The 22,678-nt window shown below is 43.1% G+C and overlaps 1 protein-coding gene across 4 annotated transcripts in view; it reads left to right on the top strand.

Moving 5' to 3' along the window:
* EP300 (E1A binding protein p300) overlaps nt 1-15,246 on the top strand; it is a 61,998-nt gene extending 46,752 nt beyond the window's left edge. For 3 of the 4 annotated variants that reach the window (XM_017827687.1, XM_017827688.1, XM_017827689.1), the window contains exons 23-32: nt 1,062-1,139; nt 2,189-2,256; nt 3,575-3,725; nt 4,272-4,418; nt 4,842-4,955; nt 6,670-6,835; nt 7,480-7,644; nt 9,697-9,858; nt 10,268-10,549; nt 11,820-14,048. In XM_017827687.1, coding sequence (XP_017683176.1) covers nt 1,062-1,139; nt 2,189-2,256; nt 3,575-3,725; nt 4,272-4,418; nt 4,842-4,955; nt 6,670-6,835; nt 7,480-7,644; nt 9,697-9,858; nt 10,268-10,549; nt 11,820-14,048 — 3,562 coding nt within the window. Of the gene's footprint in view, nt 1-1,061; nt 1,140-2,188; nt 2,257-3,574; nt 3,726-4,271; nt 4,419-4,841; nt 4,956-6,669; nt 6,836-7,479; nt 7,645-9,696; nt 9,859-10,267; nt 10,550-11,819 lie in introns of all 4 variants that reach the window. The other variant, XM_017827686.1, reaches the window with a different exon arrangement.
* The last annotated feature ends 7,432 nt before the right edge of the window (nt 15,247-22,678 follow it).

The raw sequence follows: 22,678 nt of genomic DNA, 5'->3' as shown, positions 1-22,678 counted from the left end.
TTGAAACCTTGTGGTAAATGCTGAAGTCTCAGAACTGATTTGAGTCAATTGGCAGTAGCTGTTGGTGCTGTTTTTTTCTAGCAGTTGTATGTTACAGGCCTGTACTAGAAGGAAAAGTTGTTAAGTTTTGAATCAGCCAGTTCTCGTCTGTACTGTTCTGGAATCAGAACTGTAGTCATTCAGTAATGTTAAGATGATGGTGACTCAGCAGCTTTTCTTTATATTCCTGAGAGAGTTTTTTGAAGTTACTTTATGTGGTCCCTCCATTATACACCTATGTGACTACTCTGCGAACATTATCTTCATTCTCAAATGAATCAGCAAAAAGGATATTTATTATTCCCACACCATCCTTCTAAGGGCATAAGAGTCAGCCAATTCTTCTGTTTTACAAAGACCGTGGGAAGGAGAAAATAATAACTTGATTCATAACTTTTCTTTCCCTTTGTTAAAGTGAAGATTAAGCCTAACACTAGAATATAAACCTAATTTACAGTATGATACTACATGCTCTATGCAGATTACAACTATTCAATCAAAGTCTCAAACTCATAGACAGGCATGTTCAAAAGGAGTCAGATTGTCCCGATACCTGAATCAACCTTAGGTATTTTGGGGAATTATATTCACCAGCATCTGAGAAGTAACCATATCACTTACCTCAGTTGTCCTTAAATCTCTGCTAGTCTTCTGAAAGTTACTTGGATATTGCTTCTGTTTTCTTCCTTCCCACCTTTCTGCAGTATATCTGCAATGTACCCCAGGGTTTGCAGTTTACAGATTTTATCCTTAGAAGATCTTCACTTTTAAAGAAATGAGTGGATGGCAGTAAGATAAGCCAATGGTAATAATAATGTGTCCCTGCATAGTCTGCCTGATTTGAGCTGACAGGTTCTTAATTCATTCTGGAGGCTGTTCTCAGCATAGATGTACCTTCTATGTTATATAGGCTCTAAAGCCTAAATGCTAGAAGTCCTCTAATTAAATATTACAAAATATACAAGCAAGTTGTTATACTACTAACCTTTGCTCCCCTTTGTGCTTTTTTTTGCCTTCTGCAGATTTGTTGAATGTATAGAGTGTGGAAGAAAAATGCACCAGATCTGCGTTCTTCATAATGAGATAATCTGGCCTTCTGGGTGAGAAATTTCTCCTTATTAAGTAGAGAGCATATTTAGTATTTACTATAGCTAGTGCATAAACTTCCTTATATAGGTTATGTTTAAAAGAATGTCTAATGGAAGAAGTTGCATTCCCTGAAAATTTTACACAGTCTATAGGATAACATAAAATTTAGACATCATATCTGACTGTGTTGTGTGTTAAGTTGTTTTTAATCTTTAATGTTTCTAACATTTCTTTGTGTGGAAGAGGGCGTTTCAGCCTTTTATGTTTAAAGACACTAGCCCTTCATGAAAAGATGTTTTTAGTTCTGGTAACAGTTTGAGTGATCAGTTTTCTGTACAAACTATACTGCTTTGTCATTTCCAAAAAAATTTTGTAACAACTGAAGAATTTAGCAGGTGAATTAACATTTTTTACCTCGGTGATCATATTTAATTTAAAAAACAATATAGTCTTGTTTAGATGCTTCATGGTTCTTGATCAACATACTGGGTTTTCTTCTGATTGATTTAAAAGCTTTTCATAAAAAAATTTAAATTATATGTAGGTAAAGTTCTAGAAGAGCTTAAATATGTCGTTTCTTGACAAGAAATCTATGAGAAAGCCTTCTGTTGTCCCATCCACATTGCTGTGGAAGAGCGTGGACACCCTGTAACTGAGGAATAATCATAGAATCATTTCAGTCTATGGTGTATTTGGGCATTTAAAAAAAAATCAGCCTTTTGCTTAGTGTTGTGATATCTCATCTTCATCATAGACAGCAGTTTGAGCCGCTATTGTTAGACCTGCCAGTGGAGACTGTTTCCTGGGCTTGCAGGTGGTGACATGGGTGACTGACAGGAGATGCAGCCCCTGGAGCTTAGATCCTCCTCTGCAACTCTGAAACAGTTGAGCTGTTTCTGCTGGCACTGTTCTTCATGCTGTCTTTTATTTAAAATTTCAGTTAGTGTATTTTCCAGACCAGATAAGTTCTGGTGAAGGATTTTGCTTCTAATGGTAAGGTGCTAGAGGACTTGATGATCTGACTTGGGGTGACTTCACTGTCTCCTATTTTTTGCTTCAGCTTCGTCTGTGATGGATGCCTAAAGAAAACAGGAAGAACCAGGAAAGAGAATAAATTCTCTGCTAAAAGTAAGATTCTGACACTTGCACCAACAAATTTAAGTAATATGTTAATGGGGAAGAGGTGGCTTCTATGCTTGTTTTGCATTTATTTCAGTTTTTTTGAGTTATAGGATACTTTTGGTCAATTTTGACCATCAGTTCTGTGATGTTCAGAATGATACTCTGTCGTAGAAGATTAATACACTGTTTTAGAGCACTTCTACTGCAAGATACACATCTTTTTATCTCAGTTGCAGTATTGATAGTGTGAAATAGTTGCTGTATGACTGCAGTCTAACTTAAGTTTATGATAACGTGTTCAAGTCAGTGTGACTACCACTGCTCTTAAGAGCTTTGATGGAGATCAAGATTGCATCACCTGGTGACAAAACTCTCTATAGACATTTCCTCTTGATCAAGGCAACTGGTTTGATGGCTGTGTAGGAGGAAATGTGTGCAGTCATTGTCCATCTGTTCTGTAGACAAAATAAGTCTTTCAGAAACTTCTTAGGTTTGTGTGCTTCTTATAAATAGTGAGGATTTATGTTTCTACTGAAATAAAAAAAATCCCTAGCCAACCAATAGCATCAAAATTCAACAGACCATTCAAGTGAATGGTTTTAACATCTGAGTCTTTTTTCAAAATCTCCAAAATCAAACTCCCTAGATTCAGGAGGAATACAAGGGTTCTTTAACCATTTCTATCAGTTTTTGTGTCTAGCAACCTGAAAATATTGCATACTTAACGTAGTAGAGTGATCTACTTTTTAACAAAAGATGTCAAATGGGGAAAATGAAAAGCTGATTGGCAGATGTGTAACTCTGCCAGAAGTAATGGCTAGTCATGAGGCAGGCCCTGTTACACCAGAAGTTTTATGTTCCCTTTCAGCTTTAGGTTTTTGTTAACTAATTTTGTGCTTCTTTAGTTTTCTTTCCATTGTTGAAATATATTCTTTTGGTAATTGGAGAGACTAACTTGGCTAGTATGGCTTTATAGACAGAATATACTTCCAAATGCATATGGAAGATATGTCTGAGAACAGTGTTTTGTAATCCAGTTTAAGTAACTAATAACTTCTATTCAGGAGGAACCTTAATTGTGATTGACTTTTAAGACAGATAGAAATTGGTTTGAAATACAGATTCTTCCTTCATTTAAATAACGTATAAGCCATAAATGTGCCTGCAGGGGAAAAGCAGCTCACCCCATCTAGAAGTGTTAGGGTTTAAAGGTAAAGCTTTAATTTACATTAAGATACTGCACATGTTAACAGTCACTCTTTGTTTAACATCTCAGTAGAGAATTCACATATGAACAGTTCAGAGCTGTATTTTTCTCCTGCAGGGTTACCAGCTACAAGACTTGGTACCTTCCTGGAGAACAGAGTCAATGATTTCCTAAGACGACAGAATCACCCTGAGGCAGGAGAGGTTACAGTTAGAGTGGTACACGCATCTGACAAAACTGTTGAAGTAAAACCAGGAATGAAAGCAAGGTATGTTCTTTCCATTTCTAATTTTGCTTTCTTTTGGGGGATGTGGAAGTTATTTGTACTTACATGATACTCTTTTGATTAAATAAAATCGTTTAGGTTGGAAAATACCTCTAAGATCGAGTCTGACTGTTACCCTAGCACTGCCAAGGCCACTGCTAAACCATGTCCCTAAGTGCCACATCTACATGTCTTCTAAATATCTCCAGGGATGGTGACTCAACCACGTCTCTGGGCAGCCTGTTCCGATGCTTGATAGCCCATTTTGTGAAGAAATTTTTTCTAAAATCCAATTTAAAAAGACTCTTGTATTCAAAACCTCATCACCAGCCAGTTCTTGACAAACAGATGTTCCAGCAGCATATTAATTTGTTATGATGTGGGTCATCTTTTTCATGGTAAAAAGTGGATGCCCTGTATTTGAGTAGTCTGTAAGTGTTTAAATTAAATTTGCACTAAAATTGGTCCTCATCTGTTGCCTTCACTAGTAACATGCGTTCTCTAACACGCGAACATACGTGGTATTCCTCTTTCCCCTCTAAACTGCAGGTTTGTGGACAGTGGAGAGATGGCTGAGTCTTTCCCTTACCGAACAAAAGCTCTTTTTGCCTTTGAGGAGATTGATGGTGTAGACTTGTGCTTCTTTGGGATGCATGTGCAGGAGTATGGCTCAGACTGCCCTCCACCCAATCAAAGGTGAGGAACTGCATGAAGGTCGATTTAATTTGGTACTCTCTCAGTTGAGTGAACTTTCTGAAGTTCTGTATAGAGCTTCCTGTGGCTCCTGTAGACTCTTAGTGTTGTTAAGTTCTAGAAACAAAGTAGCTTCTGCAGGGAGTAGGTGAGAGTTGCTTCTTACTGGGAATGCTGGCTGGCAGTGTCACCTTAAGGATCATTTATCGATATTCTCAAGGAAGGGACTGTATAATTTTAGGGAGATGAGGCTAGGATATCCAAAGGAGGCCAAGTTTCTAGAGGTAAATTAGGATCAGAGACTTTGGAGACTGCTGTTGTAATGGATGCTTCAGATGTATAAAATAACATGAATAAACTTGCAGAACCACTTTGAAATCTCTCTTCTTCCTCATACCTTTTTCGATTTGTTTTTTCTTTTTTTAGGCGAGTGTATATATCTTACCTTGACAGTGTTCATTTCTTCCGCCCTAAATGCTTGAGGACTGCTGTCTATCATGAAATACTAATTGGATATCTAGAATACGTTAAGAAACTAGGGTAAGTATGTTTTTAATGTTTTCTTCTGTACAGCATTTGTGATAGGTAGTTTTTAGTGCAAATTAAGTTACTACATTGTATAGTTCAGAATATGGTGCCTAGGTATCATATCATAGCAACAACTGTACATAGTTGAAAAAGGGAAGAGACAAAAAGGGGTTGCAGGCTTTTCAGGAAAGGCTTGTGCTTCAGATATTTTTAGGTTTCCAAACTCACATAAACTTTCTTAAATCTAAGTAGAAAAAGTGGGCTATTATCTCGTCCATAAAATTTTGCTGTCCATGTTGTTTGTAGTGTAGTCCTTGTGTAATGCTACTGCTTTAATTAGGTCATTCCTTTGGGCTGGCAAGTAAGTTCTTACCCATGTTTATAAGGAGAAACTTAAGTGTATTCTGTCTGTACTGATTAACTCTGTGATAGTTGTATAAGGTCCCTAAGGAATCTCTTGCAGAAGGAGTAGTTGAAATTCTAAGAAACTGAAGAGTTAGGAGAGAAAGAGAATATACTTGGGACAGCACAAAAGAACAAAAAACAACTGAAGTAATGAGAAAGGCGGAAATCAAATGACTATGATTATTGAAGTAGAAAGGGCACTGAAGTAAACATCAACCTATTGTCAAAGGTATCTGGTGTAGCTTGGCAGAAAGTTATTTGTGAAGAAATTGTTAGGGACTATGTTTAAAGCAGGTCCTTGAGAAAAGTTAGGGGAGTTGAAATGGAGGTGAGTGGTACTGTCTTCAGTGAGAATTCTTTAGTACTTCAAAAGCATACATTAGGATCTTTCTGCTTCTTTTGTTGTGTATTTTCTAACCTGCAAGTCTGTACAACTGCTGTAAAGAGCTCAGGCCTCAAGTTTTACTTAATGTTGTTTTCTGTGCTAATGGGTAACATCAGGATCTCATTTTGGGAAAACAATATTGGTCACGCAGTATCATCTCTCCGTTCTCAGGCAGAAGGAATGACAACTGGCTGCAGTTCCCAGGGTTTGGGTAGGGTTCTGCAGAGCTGTTTCTCAACATGGCAAGGATGGTTATTTTTCTCTGACTTGAGAGCTGATTATTCCTCCTACTGGAGTTCTTTTCTAAAACTAATAGAGAAGAACTGAAGATGAAGAAGTGATCTTTGGAGTTATATTCTCTGCAGCTGCTACTATTTGGCTGTCATCTATCTTGATAGTATTCTAGACTGTGCACCCAATAGCATGGGTTGACAGGGACTGTTTATTCCCAGATAAAGGGGTGAAACTAATTGGTAAAACTGATTCTCAAAGTTAAAAACCAGAGGATTTCCAATAGAAAAGTGGAAATTCTGTGTTTAAGTAAATCTGTTCTTAAAATGAATTACTACAGTGTCTCAAGCTTTTATAGTAAAATACCTCATCTCTGTCTTTCTCCCATTAGTTAATTGGGAGATGGCAATTGCAGGTCCATATCAGGCTTCAATTTTTATCTAGGCTGGAAAATGAACACACCTTAGATATAGGCTACTATATATATAGCTCTGAATTTAAAAAAATGAGTGAAAAGACAAAAAGATTATTGCCTAAACACTGGAATTAAAACGAACCGACACTGGAATTAGAATACAGAGCACTGTAATTATTGTCCATCTGGGAACTGCGGCCAACTAGGTGGTGATGCCACCTGGTGGCAGAGAGGAGAGCGCGCGAGTGTCGTCAGAGCCCACATGTCCCGTTTTTGTCTAACCATGCCAGGTATACTACTGGACACATCTGGGCATGCCCACCCAGCGAAGGAGATGACTACATCTTCCACTGCCATCCTCCTGATCAAAAGATACCCAAACCCAAACGACTGCAAGAGTGGTACAAAAAGATGCTGGACAAGTCTGTGTCGGAGCGCATTGTCCATGATTACAAGGTGTGTTAAGTGTATGCTGGGGGACGTTGACCGATCTTGTCTTGCCTTTCTTCCTTGCCTTATTGTGCCTGATTCTTGGCGTTTACTACATTAGTTTTAAGTGAATCGAGCACTAAAAGTTTGGAGTTTAAAACATACCCTCTTCAAAGCATTTAGCTTCTGAAATTGTTTTAGTAAGACTTTTGAAATGATTCCTTAGAACAAACTAAATTCTTGAGGAATACTGTAAAAGAGAGCAAAAGAAAATACATGAAATCTTAAATCTTCTTGTGTTAGATAAAATTGGAGGGTTAGGATGCTCATGCAGTTAGAAGTATGTAAAATCTTTGGAATTATCAGTGCTTCAGCTATTGTCGAGATTACAGTGATTATATTGTCCCATTTGGTAAGTATGCATATTGAAATCTAGCACGTGATAATGATTTTTTTCCTTCCAAGTGGGAATATTTGAAATGTATTTGACAAACTATAACTGATGCAGTGTTAAATCTGCACTTAGAATGTGCTCTCATTAAATGTATTGCAATATTAAGCTCTCCTCTGTTTGGTCTGCTGATGCCTTTTTTTGTCATTTATTGGGAACTTTGCCTATGGTTATGTGACTTGTAATAGTGGTAACCAACAGTGGGTTTGCTCTCTTTTAGGATATATTTAAGCAGGCAACAGAAGATCGTCTAACAAGTGCAAAGGAGTTACCTTACTTTGAAGGGGACTTCTGGCCTAATGTTCTAGAGGAGAGCATTAAGGAACTAGAGCAAGAGGAAGAAGAACGGAAGAGAGAAGAAAACACTAGTAATGAAAGCACGGATGTAAGAATGCTTCTGCTATTTCATGATCTAATGTAAAGTTGTGATTATATGTGACTAATTATAAAAAAAGGAGGGGGCCAAGACACTTTGGTTAACTGGCCTTTTCACCTTTCACTGTAAGATAAATTTCAAATTTACAGTTTATAAATTAGAGCTGTTAAAATACCACTAAACTACATTTCGATGAACAGCAGCTGTTCATATGGCTATAAACCTATCTAATTACCAAAGGCAATAAGGTTGAAACAGCTGCTAGTTGAATATTTTTCTGCTGAAATCCAGTTGTTATCCATGTTCATGTTGCCACTTCAGCCTGACTTGGAAGTGTTTTTCCTTAAGCTTTAGCTTTTGAATAGTGGCTAACTCTTTTCTTCTAACTTATATGTTCTAACACCAATCTTAGCAGATGGTCTGAGAAGGTAGCAGAGTGCTGTCAGTTAGTACTTGACTCTCAATAGGTTTGTCTACTAGCTTTGAGGTATTGAGGATCTGAAGCACAAATTACTGCTAAACTGTTGTTGGGCTACTTTAAACTAGAGAAGCTTCTTGCTGGTGTCTCATGTAGGGGTTTTTTTGAGAATGTGCAACTGTGTTTTCACATTCCACAAAAATAAGGCATGCCTCTTAATTCAGCAATAAATTTGAAAGTGAACAGATGCAGAATTTATGCATCTGCCTATCCTTGGATCTTCTAAGCTTTTATGGAAGAGGTGGTGAATCTAGGATAAGGTTAGTGCTTTTGCTCTCACAGTAGTACTTGTTAGTTAACTCTGTTTAAATGCTGCTGCTTCGTCACCTTATCAGATACTAGATTTTTGTTGGGGTTTAGAATTTTTTTTGCTAAAAGACCTCTGGATCAAAAAAGTTAGGTTTAACATTACAATTAGAAATTGTGCTTCTCCTGTGCTGCTCTTTGCAATGCCTTCTTTCAAGGACTTAGTTCAATCTAAGTGCAAGAGTAACATGGGAATTAGGCAACTGGATGTCAAATTTGCATTAATTAACATCTTTCTTAGCAAGGTATTGTTTGTTTTCCATGTGGTATAGCTGCAAGTTCCCATCTCTCTAATACACGAGAAACCTCTTGCGAGGAATTGCTCAGCACTCTGTGTGAGATTGGTCAACATTTAGTTGAGCCTTCACAGCAATTTGGCCCCAAAATCCTGAGGTGGAGCAAGCTTGCAGAACATTACTGTTTAACCTTTATTATTAAAAATATTTTTAACTCTTCATTGACCCTATGTTTTACCTCTTGAAAATGAGGCAATAATAAATTGTACTGTCAAATGAAGTGATAATCATTCATGGTCACTGGAAATTTCCGTTCTGGCAGTTATTTTAAGCGTAGGAAAAATGCTTATTTGGATAAGAATTGCTTTGATCCTTGGTCATCATATGCTGTCATGTTTTGGGGGGCCCTTTGACCAGCCCAGTGAGGAATAAATGCTCATTGCTAACTGAATATAGTTAAAATTAAGCTGACCTGTTTTGTTGACTGTTGCAAGATGTGACAGGAGGAAGGTGAGTGCTAGAAATAGCACTGCTAATGTCTTTTGGACTCAGAACAACAGCTTCATATCAAAATCAGTTTAGTGCAGTCTATTAAAAATAAATCTCTTGGAAAGCTGTAGGAAACTAAATTTAGGTGGTTTAAGTCTTTCTTACTTCTGGTTAGTGTGGTATCAGTTGTACTTTTTATTTATTTTTATTTTTGAATTGCACTGAGAATTCATCTGCTGAACCCCTTTGTGATTGTCCAAGAGGTTCTTCAGTGTGCAGCTGTATCAGACAAACAAGTTTTATTAAATAATGTTTCCCTTGCACCTCTTGAGCATTTATGCTTTCAGTATTTTTAGATGTGTGTCTTGCTGATCTTGATATCTTTTGGAGTGATTCTAATGGAATTAATTTAATGTTTCTGGGGACCCTGATAAGTGCCTTCAGAGTAAATTATTGTGAAGTGTTTTGTCCTGCAGTTACAGAATATTTGAAAGTAATAAAATGCTAAATGTTACTTGGATACCTGACATGAAATGTCTTTAAAATTACTAGGTGAGCAAGGGAGACAGCAAAAATGCCAAAAAGAAGAACAATAAGAAGACAAGTAAGAACAAGAGCAGCTTGAGTCGTGGCAATAAGAAAAAGCCTGGCATGCCCAATGTGTCCAATGACCTCTCCCAAAAGCTGTATGCCACTATGGAGAAGCACAAGGAGGTAAGAGTTGATTGAATGAGAAATATGTATTTTACTTCAGTAAAGAGGTGTACAAAGCTTTGATACTTCAAACAGTTATGCCCTGTAAATTATACAGGTTTGGCTGGAGAGTTGAGAGGCACACCAGACAGATAAGTGCCAGTAAGTCTGGGCGCTCTTTGCTGTGAGGGGGGATAAATGCAATTGCGCTCGGGCAGAACTTCCTAACAGTCTAGATTGTCACAACAGTTTTATGGTTCAGTCCAGTCCCCCTTACCTAATGCTTCAGAGGAAGGTGAACCTGCAGGGCTCCCAGAGGTCTGAGATTTCCAGGTCCTTACCAAGCACACCACCTGGTGACGTGTCATTCAAGTGTTAGTTGGTCTTGGAATTGGACTCTCTGTGTAATGAGGGTTTTTTTATTTTTTAGGTCTTCTTTGTCATCCGTCTCATTGCTGGCCCTGCAGCCAACTCCCTGCCCCCTATCATTGAACCTGACCCACTCATCCCATGTGACCTGATGGATGGGCGTGATGCTTTCCTAACCCTTGCTAGAGACAAGCACCTGGAGTTCTCCTCACTACGAAGGGCCCAGTGGTCAACCATGTGCATGCTGGTGGAACTGCATACACAAAGCCAAGACCGCTTTGTTTACACCTGCAACGAGTGCAAGCATCATGTGGAGACCAGATGGCACTGCACTGTCTGTGAGGTATGTTTGGTGAAGTCTTCCCTGCTTCTGTCCCTGTATCTTTGTGCCCAAAGTGCTTTTTACCTGAACTGATTTCTCATTGTTAACTGATGGAAAAAGATCTGTACAGTTCATCCACTGGCAGTAGAGAAAGAAAGGAGAGAAAACATTTTCCAGAACAAGCAGTTCTGCTAATCTGCTGCTTGGAGTGATTCCTGTCTTCTACTTTCAATCTGTGGAGAGCTGAAGTAGAATTGTGTTTCCTGTAGTTCATTTGAGGTGCTGCTGCTTAAGCAGTTGGGAACTGTAGCAGTTGCTTGAGCTGTAATGGTAGGATGAGCTGATTTTTTCTGAAGAGCAGTGCATAGTTTCTTCACGAAGAGTCAGAAGTGTTGGGCTGCACTATTTCTGTAAATAGGGCGCTCTGCTGGTTTTCTGGGTTTTGCTATGCTACAAGTCAGATCCCAGTACTTGGGCAACTCCTCCACTACTCCAGACCACTGCACTCAATCTTCAGTGCTGTGCCCTCCAGGAGCTGGACTGTCATTGACTCTGGCTTGAATCTTAGGTTTTTTGCCTGGTGGAAGGGAATAGCTGTCTCAGATTTGGTTCTGAAAAGCTCTGATTAAAAGCTGATGATTCCATTTGCTCTGGTTAAAATAATGTATGGTTTTATTTTCTGTTACATACCAAAAAATAAATTCTAAATTAATGACTCCTGAGAACTTGGGTCTTTTCCTTAAAGATCAATTCCTGAGTCCAAACTCATGTGCTGTCGCTTTCACAGAAGGTAAATGCTGTTCTGTTCCTCTCTCAGCACACACTGTTGTTTAACTCATATCTGCAAACTAAAAATGCAGCTTTCATTCTCCTCCTTTGAAAACTGGTACCTCTTCTGCCACTCTTGCCCTCTTCTTTTGAAGCAGGAGCAGATGGGCAGCTATTTGTTCCTTGCCTCCTTCTTCTCCTTTCTTATTGGGAAAGAAAGGGGTTTTTGTGGCCCAGCTGAATAATGTGTGGCTTATTATCTCAGAGCAAACTTGTTTTTCAAGGTATATGTATTTGTGTAACTTTCAGATGCCTGTACACCCACACACTTTCCCTGGCTATAATTTGGATTTATTCCTTCTCTAGTACCTCAGTGTGGCATAAAAGATTGAATTTTTCCCTAGAGCAACAATTTGCCTGGAACAGACTGGGAGCAATTTGTTGAGGCGGCATGACATCATTTATTCCTTTATTGTATGGAGTCTCAGGAACACTGATAACTCTTCCTTTGTTGTCTTTCCAGGATTATGACCTGTGCATCACCTGCTATAACACTAAAAACCATGACCACAAGATGGAGAAATTAGGCCTTGGTCTAGATGATGAGAGCAACAACCAGCAGACTGCCACCACCCAGAGCCCTGGTGATTCCCGCCGCCTGAGCATTCAGCGCTGTATCCAGTCTCTGGTCCATGCCTGCCAGTGTCGGAATGCCAACTGCTCACTGCCATCCTGTCAGAAGATGAAACGGGTCGTCCAACACACCAAAGGCTGCAAACGCAAGACCAATGGAGGGTGCCCCATCTGCAAGCAACTCATTGCTCTCTGCTGCTACCACGCAAAGCACTGCCAGGAGAACAAGTGCCCTGTGCCCTTCTGCCTCAACATCAAACACAAGCTCCGTCAGCAGCAGCTTCAGCACCGCCTGCAACAGGCGCAGATGCTCCGAAGGAGGATGGCGAGTATGCAGCGCACCGGTGTGGCAGGCCAGCAGCAGGGATTGCCCTCGCCCACACCAGCCACCCCGACGACTCCAACGGGCCAGCAGCCCCCAACACCACAAACCCCACAGCCCCAGCCTCCGCCTCAGCCTGTGTCGCAGCCTCAGCCTGCTCCTCCCAACAGCATGCCACCCTACACCATGCCAAGAACTCAGCCCCCCAGCGCTGTGTCCCAGGGCAAGGCAGGTGGCCAGGTGACGCCTCCAACTCCACCCCAGCCACCGCAACCACCAGTTCAGGGTCCTCCTCCGGCAGCAGTGGAAATGGCCATGCAGATCCAGCGGGCAGCAGAGACCCAGCGCCAGATGGCACAGGTTCAGATCTTCCAAAGGCCAATTCAGCACCAGATGCCCCAGATGCCACCTATGGGAATGAACCCTCCACAGATAGGCAGAGGTCCTAGTGGTCATATAGATCAAGGAATGGGGCCAGCGGGAATTCAGCAGCAGCCGCCATGGGTGCAGGGGGCCTTGCCCCAAGCTCAGCTGCAGCCAGGAATGCAGAGGCCATCCATGATGTCAGTAGCCCAGCCGGGTCAGCCAATGAATATGGCCCCTCAGCCAGGGATGGGTCAAGTACCTGGCACTGCTCAGCCCAAACAACCACCTCTGCCCCAGGCGGCCTTACAAAACCTACTGCGGACTCTCAGGTCTCCCAGTTCACCCATGCAGCAGCAGCAGGTGCTTAACATCCTCCACTCCAACCCTCAGCTGCTGGCTGCTTTCATCAAGCAGCGGGCTGCCAAGTATGTGGGGTCCCAGAACCCGCAGGGCATGGCAGGTCAGCCTGGCATCCCACAGGGGCAGCCAGGCCTGCAGCCACAGCAGGCCATGCAAGGGCAGCAGGGAGGGGTGCACCCCAACCCAGCCATGCAGAACATGAACCCCATGCAAGCAGGAGTGCAGAGGCCCAGCATGCCCCAGCAGCAGCCACAGCAGCAGCCGCAGCAGACCATGGCTGGGATGAATCCTCAGGCGCAGCAGATGAATATGAATCACTCGGGAATGGCTCCCCAGTTCCGAGACCTCCTGATGAGACGGCACCAGATGATGGAGCAGCAGCGCCACCAGCAGCAGCAGCAGCAGCAGGGAGCAGGACCAGGGCTGGGGCCAGGGATGGCCAACCACAGCCAGTTTCAGCAGCCCCAGGGCGTCGGGTATCCCCAACAGCAGCAGCAGCGAATGCAGCATCACATGCAGCAGATGCAGCAAGGAAACATGGGACAAATAAGCCAACTTCCACAGTCCATGAGTGCAGAGACAGGAGCCAGTTTGCAGCAGGCTTTCCAGCAGAGGCTACTTCAGCAGCAGATGGGGTCCCCAGCTCAGCCCAATCCGATGAGCCCCCAGCAGCACATGCTCCCCAACCAGGCCCAGTCCCCGCACCTCCAGGGCCAGCAGCTCCCTTCATCGCTCACCAATCAAGTGCGTTCTCCGCAGCCTGTTCCCTCACCACGGCCCCAGTCCCAGCCCCCCCATTCCAGTCCATCCCCTCGGATGCAGCCTCAGCCTTCTCCACACCACGTCTCCCCGCAGACCAGCTCCCCACATCCAGGACTGGTAGCTGCCCAGGCTAACCCCATGGATCAAGGGCACTTTGCCAGCCCGGACCAGAGTGCAATGCTTTCCCAGCTTGCTAGCAATCCCGGCATGGCAGGCCTCCATGGTACAAGCGCCACGGAACTGGGGCTCAGCTCCGAGAACTCAGACTTGAATTCAAACCTTTCACAGAGTACACTAGACATACACTAGACACATTGTAGCATTTTGGGAGCAAAAAAAAAAAAAAATTAAAAAAAAAGAAAATAAAAAACTTATTTTCTCAAGACTTTTTGTACTGAAGACAAATTTTTTTGAATCTTTCTTAGCTAAAACAACATTTTTCCCTGGAACACATCTGAACTCTGCAGCAGTAGTTTGTGGTTTTAAAAGCAAACCTACAACGAACCTGAGGGACAGTAGAGTACAAAGAATATATTTTTGTTATGGCTGGAATCATAACCAGTCCTTTTTCTTGGTTTTTTTTTTTTTTTCCTCGTGTGCGTTGGGGAGGTTGGGGGAGGAGGATGATCTTTTGGTTGTTCACCAAAGGATGCCCTGCTCATACCTCCAATAGGTTTTATTTTTTTTTTAAATTAATGAAAATATGTAATATTGATAGTTATTATTTACTGAGGCAGATGGTAAACATTTTCCCAATTCTGGTTTTTCTTCATGTCACTGCAAAAAAACCACCACAAAAACAGAACAACAGAAAAAACACAGGAGAACCTTTTCCTAAAACCGGAGGACAAAAGGGGTTAATGTTGCTTTAAAAAAACATTACATATATAAATATATATATATAAAAATAAATACCAGTCTTTTCCTCTTTGGTTGGAAATATGTCAATTCTTTGAAAAAATGTAAAAATATTAAATAACTCAGTCCCCTCCTGAAGTCTACTTTTGTCCTCCAAGAATTTTCTATACAAGAGTCTGAGCTTAAAAAAAACTTCAAGTATTAAAGTAATTTGTACATGTAGAGAGAAGACAACATTTTTGCAAATACACAGGGGCAGCTGCCAAATGGATGTAGTATATATATTGTGGTTTCTGTTTTCTTGAAAGAATTTTTTTCGTTATTTTTACATCTAACAAAGGAAAAAAAAAAACATAAAAAAGAGGGTAAGAAACAATTCCAACGGGATTATTTCAACCTGAGAAAAAGTCCCTGGGGTTTCTTCTTTATGCTTGCTTTCTCTCTCCCATGCCCCTTTCCCACCCTCTTCCACTTTCTGTAAAACTTGAAAATAGAAAGCAAAAAAACCCTCAAATGTTGTAAATCATGCAATTAAAGTTGGTTACTTATAAATAAGAACTTTCGATCACTGTATAGACTGTTAAAAATTGATTTCTTATTACCTATTGTTAAATAAACTGTGTGAGACAGACAGTCTGTTTTTAATGTTTCCCTTCTCTCCCACATGTGTTGCTTGTTCTTAAAATGGTGGGGGTAGCGGAATATGTGCTACTTCAAATGTTGGCTATTTAGAAGTCGGAGAGCTATTTAATGTATATGACTGTTTTAAAATGCAAATCTCTAATAAGGGATGTGGAGTAATAACTAGTCTTCTAAGCGGACTCTTTTGGTACAGCTCTGCATTCGCGTTGTTCCCGGCATGTATCTTACCAAAGAAACGAGGTCTGACCTCGACAGTTGTGCCAGTCAGCTGTACCCCACCCTGCTCACACAGCTTGGGAGCAGCTGATCTTCAAAGGACCTATTTTGCAGTTTGAAATGAGAACTATTGTTTGGATATGTGATATTAAAAGATCCTATTTCACTTGTAACGCATTGTGCGCCTTTTGGCACTGAGGTTGTGAGCACGAGGTAACCCTGTGTGCATGTCCTGCAGGCGCTGCACCGAGACGGCATGTGGGTGCCCTGTCACCCCGTGTGGGATCTGGTGACCTGCCAGGTGTAGGGGATTTCCTCAACAGGAATGCTGTAGCAGTGGAGCATGCACGTAGTAGACCCAGTTGTGTGCTGCCCGTAGCTGTGTGCACGTGGAGTTAAACCTGTCGTGCCGCATGTTGTGCGCTGGTCGTCTTGTATGTGGCTGGTTCATTGAGGGCTTCCCAAACTCCAGCCTTACGCTGTGCAGGTGCATACAGTGCTGACTGCCTAAGGACTAACTTTCACCAGGGCCTTATGCATCTGGAAGACCCAGATGTGACCAGAGCACAACATCTGTGTAACGCTGGTTGTGTTGTGAGCATCAGTGTATGCGAGATCCCAGACAAACAACAGGAGCAAGCTGACCTTGGGAAACTGCTGATGGAAGAAGATGGAGGGGGGGAAGATGGATGGATGGGAATCTCAGCCAAGTGCCAAACAAAAATAATGGTTACAATGTGAATGGATATTAGAGGCGCTTCAAAAACAGGGGAGTAAAATGCTTCATTTGTGGATATAAAGTGCTTGATTTGTTAATGTAAGCAGAAGTAGGGCAATGAATTCTTGTATTTAAAAAAAGGTTTTTGGTAGCAAGCTTTTGGAAAGTTCCTTGGAGGCTAAGAGAAGCAGCCTTTCTGTTTTGGTGTTCTCCTTTGGATAATCCTCATACCACTCACTCCTGCATGGCACAGACCAGCTCTGCACCAAAGCCACCATTACCCTGACCTGCTCTAAGGAGAGCAGAAAACAAACCCCCCACATGTTGAATGCCAAGGCAGCAGTCTGGGATGGTTTATATGTGTGTGCTCCCCAGTAAGCTTTTGTCTTCTTCCCTGCCACCCAAGCAAAGCCTAGATTTACTTTCAGCCTTGGGAGGCTTCCCAAGATGGGACATTAATAAAATTCCTTCTGAGACCACATACTGGCTAGCAAAGTGAAAGTGTGCCCAGCTTTCTGACTTGCAAAAGGCTTGACTTGAAAGCTTTTAGTGCAAACAGCTTTCATTTGTGCTGCTGAGTTAGCACACAAAACATGGTTCGAATTTGTCCTAACTGGCATCAAAGCATCTGAAGTGGGGAAGCCTCAAGACCTTGCAGAACAAGCTATAGATCTTCCAACTTCCAAAGATGCCATGAGGCATTTTATGTGACAGCACAGCTGCTCTGTCCCTCTTTGTACATGCTGACTCTGAGCCAAGTTCAGTTTGTTGAAGTGGTGTGGATGATCAATGGTCTTGAATTTGCAGGGCATGTCTTTCCTTTACATCCCTCCGCTTCTGCTTTCCATGATTCTGCTGGAGAACCGGAATCCCTCATTTGGGGAAATACTATGGCTGACTCAAGTAGTTGTAGGATTTCAGGAAGACAACAAAATTAGGGTGTCATCTGTACCTCTCTTGCCATTCAGTTGCATCCAAGTTAGAGTAGGTTGTTCCACTCCCACCTATTTGTTAGGCTCTTGGACCGACAAAAAGAACTCACACTCAAAGTTCTAGCAATCCAATCAGATGCTTACTGTCCAGGTACAACAATGCTAATGCTTCTAGTCAAATAATGTGCAGTTCAGTGACATAAGCTTTCCAGTGCTTGCCCCTTCCAATGCCTTTTTGAGTCCTAGAGTCAATGACTGAAGTCAAAGTTGGGGAGGGCTTGCAGTGAGTTAATTGGGGGGAAGAGTGTAATATTTGTGGTTTATCCCTCAGTCTTGGGGACATCATTAGGTAAAAAAATACACCTTGCTCTTTCCTAGTCCCTCGTTCTTCAATTATGTCCAAATTTACTGTTTATGGAGTGTTTTAAATATGTTGTTGCATCCTTGTTCTTTGTTGCTCCTAAAACTCCAGTGACTTGGCCACTGGTGAAATTGCTCATAGCCTGGGTCTGCATTATCGTCCTGTGACTGTGTCTACGCTGATGCATTTACTTATATATTTATTTTTAATTCTGTCATCATGGATACTCTGTTCTACACAGAGCCACTTGTTACAGAAGGACAGAATGGCTGAGATGGACAGGCACCTTTAGAGATCATCTAGTCCACCTCCCTGCTCAAAGCAGGGTCACCTAAAGCAGGTTGCATGTCCAGATGAGTATCTCCAGGAGGGAGATGCCGTGGAAGACTCTGTCTTTGGACACACACCCGGTAACCCCTCCCAAGGTGTCTGTACACATTGGTAAGACCCCTCTGCACCTTCTCGAGACTGAACAGTCCCAGCTCTCTCAGCCTCTCCCCATCTGACAGATGCTCCAGTCCTCTCATCATCTTCCTGGACGTTTGCTGGGCTCACTTTACTGTGTACGTGTCTCTTTTGTACTCGGGAGCCCAAACGTGAATGCAGCATTTCACATCTGGCTCATGGGTGCTGAGGGGAAGGATCACCTTCCTCCACCTGCTGGCAATACTCATCCTAACACAGCTGAGGAGGCTGTTGGCTGCCTCTGCCACAAGGGCACCTTGTTGGATACTGTTCAACTTGCCATCTGGACCCTCCAGTCCTCTTCTGCCAGACATGTGCTGATGCATATAGCATTGTTCATCCCAGGTGAAAGACTAAAAGACTACATTTCCCTTTGTTGAACTTCCTGTCAAGCCATTCTTTTAGCCTGTTGAGGCCCCTCTGGATGGCAGCACAACCCTTTGGCATATCAACCACTCCTCCCAGTTTTATACAGCTGTAAACTTCATGAGAATGTATTTGGCCCTATCATTGTGGCCACCAATGAAGATTATGTGAAAAGGGATTGTCCCCAGTACCAACCCTTGGAATACACCACTAGTGACTTGCTTCCACTGAACTTTGTGCCAGTGATCCCAGTCTTTCAATCCATTTTATCCATGTTTATCTAGCCCATACTTCCTCACTTTGTGAGGCAGTAGTCAGAGATGGTGTCAAAAGCCTTAAGTAAGTTCAAGATAAAAAACATTTGCTGCTATCTTCTCATTCACCAAGCCATCCCATAAGGCTGTCAGGTTGCTTAAGCTTGATTTCCCCTTCATAAATCTGTGACACCTGCTGTACAACTGGTTGTTGATCTGCAGGCTGCATCTCTTCCCCCTCAGGTACTTCCCCCACGCAGCTCCCAAACTCATGGCCATTGTATCCAGAGCCATGAAGTATGCTTGGTATGCCCGGGGTCTCCCTGACAGTATCATTGGTGCCCACATGGAAGAGCAGCAGCTGCAGGAATGAGTGTGAGGGCTGGACAACCCTTGGCAAACTCTCCATACCATCCCAGATGGGAGAACCCAGCAAGCAACACATCTGCTTTGCCAGATTGGCAGATGGTGGCCTTCATCCCCTGCAGCAGGGAGTCTCTCACTACCAGCACCCAGCACTTCCACTGGTGCTGCTGCGTGGCTAAGGCAGGTCAGATGTTTCTCTGGAAAACTCCTTGCTGTTTATTCAGTTTTTTCACTGGAAACTCCAAGCTCTCAGCCTCACATCTGCTCAGGGGTAGTGAACTGATGCTGTTCTTGTCCTGTATGTGTGCAGGTGGAACAGGAAACATCCTCCTGATGCCACAAGTCACGAGCTTCCAGCCTTCATCATTGATTCCCAATCCAGTGCGCACAGACTCTGCCTTCAGTACACATGGGACATTCAGGCTCTTGAAAATGCAGGGTCTCCAAGAAGATCCTGTTCTGCCCCAGCCTTGGCCAAAGCAAGAAGCCTCCAACACTCCCTGCAGCACGAGACTTGCAAAGCCATATCCTCCCACACAAGAGCTCAGCCTGGGTAGAGGCTCTGACATTACAAGGGAAGCTGTTCTGGAGTCTGTGGGAGCCCATGCCCTGTGGCACACCACCATCCCCTGGCTCCTCTGTGCACACCCACTGTGCAACCTCCTGTGTCAGTTCCTGCTCTCCAGGAGCTGTGCTCCAGGCCCAGCAGTTACACAGGCTTCTCCCTAGCACCTGCTGTCTATCATTTACAATAACACATACACGGCAAGTGTCACTCCAGATAATTGCACAAAACCCCAGACAGTGCCGGTAACAGTCACCTGGTCATCAGACAACTGTTGTAAGAGTGAAAGAATCTACAACAAAGCTCCTGGAAGGCTGAGACAAGTCCAGGCAAAGCTCATGTAACGCAGAGCTTGTGGCCTCTTACAAGCAGTGGCAGCACCACAAGGCTGAGTTACATGATGTGGCACTGACAGCCATTCCACCTTCTGTTTCATTTTCCAGAGCCTTCTCCAATGATTGATATGCAGTTTCTCTGCAAGAAATTCCACCTCCTGTTTCCAAGATGGTCTTTTTACACACACCGTGTGCTTGATCACGCTGCTCCCAGTTCCAGCCAAACTCAAGGACTCCAGCCCAGCCTCTCTGCACAGTCTGGAGCAGGTCCTGTATTGAAAGACAGCAGCAGTCAGAAGAGTCTCCTCCTAATGACCAGTTCTGCCTAAGTGTGTGACGAGGCTTCCTACCCGAAAAATGAGCTTTTCTTTGAAGAGCAGCCATGGGGTGCCCTGGCTGGGGAATGTTTGGTTTTATAATGCCTTTCAGCTGCCTTCGTACACCACCACCCTGTCAGCTTGCACAAGGAGTCGTTTCCTACCTTAGCTTGTCAAGGCAGATCACGTGCCATAGATCCCGGCCTGAGATAGAGCCTAGCCCAGCCCGTAAAAGTGAGAGCGCACAAGAGGCTCCATCCACAGGCGCTGCAGCAGCCTCTGTGCTTGCATCATGGCTGGAAAGGCGCCGAGCTGCTCCGTCAGCCTTGCAGGCGTGGTGTGTGCACTGGCATTTGCCTGCCCAACTGCGATCTGGCATTTTGTTTAGAAATGTTGTAAGGAGGTGCCTCGCTTGCATTCCCGTAGAACAGGGTTGTTTACAACTCCCCAGCAGGGATCCTGCGCGCTGGATGTTTGGAAGGGAAGCCTGTTCTGTGACTGGTGCTGTGGATAGCCTATGAGCAAACAGCTAGGGCTCCAGTCTACTCTGCCTGTTGTAAGGAGTGTGGTGGATTTAGGGAGGGTGGAGAAATTACTGTTGGCACCATCTCCCACAGCCATCTTTGAAGCCCTTCCCAGCTCCTGGTGAAGTTGGCGTGGCTCGGGTTGTTTTCCCCAGGTGTGCTGGGTGGTGACAGGCTCTGGTGTATCTTGGGAGCACAGAGCTGTGTGGGATGCACACCACAAGATCTGTTAGTGGGTGTTTTGCTTCTCTCTATGCCCCAGCAGTCCCCAGGGCAATGGCAGGAATTGGTAGGCAGTGACAGTGGCGTTGCCAGAAGAAAGCTCTTTGCCAACCCCGCTCCTCTGGCTGAAAGTGCAGAGCTTGTGCTGCCCGGAAAAGGGAGGAGTCTTTCTCTCCCATTGCATCTTGGACTCCTTCTGTGGTTTCACCTGACAGCAGCCTTTTCATACTGATCTTTCTAAAATTTTTGTTGCAGATGGCATCAAAACAGGGACCGAGTCCAGAGCAGTAATGGGGAAGGAGACAGGAAAAGTGAAGTCTAATCGAAGTTTTGGGATTTAGTTTCTTGAGATTGTTGTTGCTCTTCTCTCCCTAAAGAAAGGAACTCTCTTTGCAAAGATATTATGATTCATGTTACATAACAGAGTTTTTATTATTTAAGAGAATAAGTATCCTGAATCTAACTGAATTCGATTCACATTAAAATGAATTTATTTAAATACTATTATTTACTGAAAAGGCTTATTTAGAACTGTAATGACAAATGAACAGCCCAAAGATGGGGACTGCCTTTAAATCTGTTCTGTGTCAACACAGAACTCATTTTTTCCCAAGCCTTCAAGAAGTCTTGAACCAGCCTGTCTGTGACCTAAGGGAGCAGCACTGCTTGTTCAGCTCTGGGAAAGGAGCAGGGGTGCACAGCAGCTATACCTCATAATGTGTCCCATGAAAGATTATTGCAGTAGGAAGACTTAACGAACTTTTAATTTTGTATCTGTGTCTTTTCTGGAAACGGCTTTCTGGTCTGCCCATGCAGTGCAGTGTCTAGCAGTATTTGTAAAGGAATAACAGCCTTTATAATTGATTTCATTATTAACTACATTATTTAAATACTTTAAAAGCCATTTTCTGTGTAACAGTGCTGGAAGATGGTTTGGAAAACCTGAACCTGGAGGACATGGGACTCTATGGAAATTTGCTGGTCAAGTTGCATGCTGGCTTTGCCAGCTCCCTGTCCCTCTGTAACCAGGCTGTGACCCCAGTCATTGCCCTGGATGCTCAACATGTTTCACACTGACAATGATGCTCCTTTGCACTCAGACTGATGGGCTAGCCTCGTGTTAGAGCCTTTGGATTGTCTGGAAGAGCAATCCATGTGTATCTGTAAGGTAAGCTTTGGGAATGAACATTTGCCATGCTGCTTTACCCTCACCTGCAGCTAAGGCTGTACAGTAGGCAAGAGAGAGGAACATGTGCTTCACATGTTATTTGCTCAGCTACTCACTACAAAGTCTGTACAGAATAGGAATGTTCAGTACAGCCTTTATTTTTTCTTTATTCTTTTTACAATGTCAGCACAATAACAGTGATAACAAAATAAAAGGGAAATAGAACTGACTCCAGGGGACTTACCTTTTGAGTAAAAGAGAATCAATGCCAGAGACATACACTGAGACACTTGCTTCTTGGCTATGCTTTCGTATTTTCATTTTTCATGGTTTCATTTTTCATATTTCATATTTTCCTATTTCATCTGTTTTCACTTTCAGGAACACTGTGTTCAGACCCCCACACTGATGGTGAATGGTCATCACATCCATCTGTGGGGCTGAAGTTTGGGGTGTTGTTGGGGTGTTTTATCATTTATAATGTTGTTACATGAGCTTCTTGAAAAGCTGAGAGAGCTGGGGTTGATCAGCCTGGGGAAGTGCAGGCGTCAGGGAGATCTCAATTCAGCCTTCCAGTACCTGAAAAGGGCTTATAAAAAGTGGGGAGAGGGACTTTTTATATGGGCAGAT

Source organism: Lepidothrix coronata, unplaced genomic scaffold, assembly GCF_001604755.1.
Source record: "Lepidothrix coronata isolate B3197 unplaced genomic scaffold, Lepidothrix_coronata-1.0 Scaffold141, whole genome shotgun sequence".
NCBI classification, from domain to species: Eukaryota; Metazoa; Chordata; class Aves; order Passeriformes; family Pipridae; genus Lepidothrix; species Lepidothrix coronata.
This window is presented reverse-complemented; position numbering and strand designations above follow the sequence as displayed.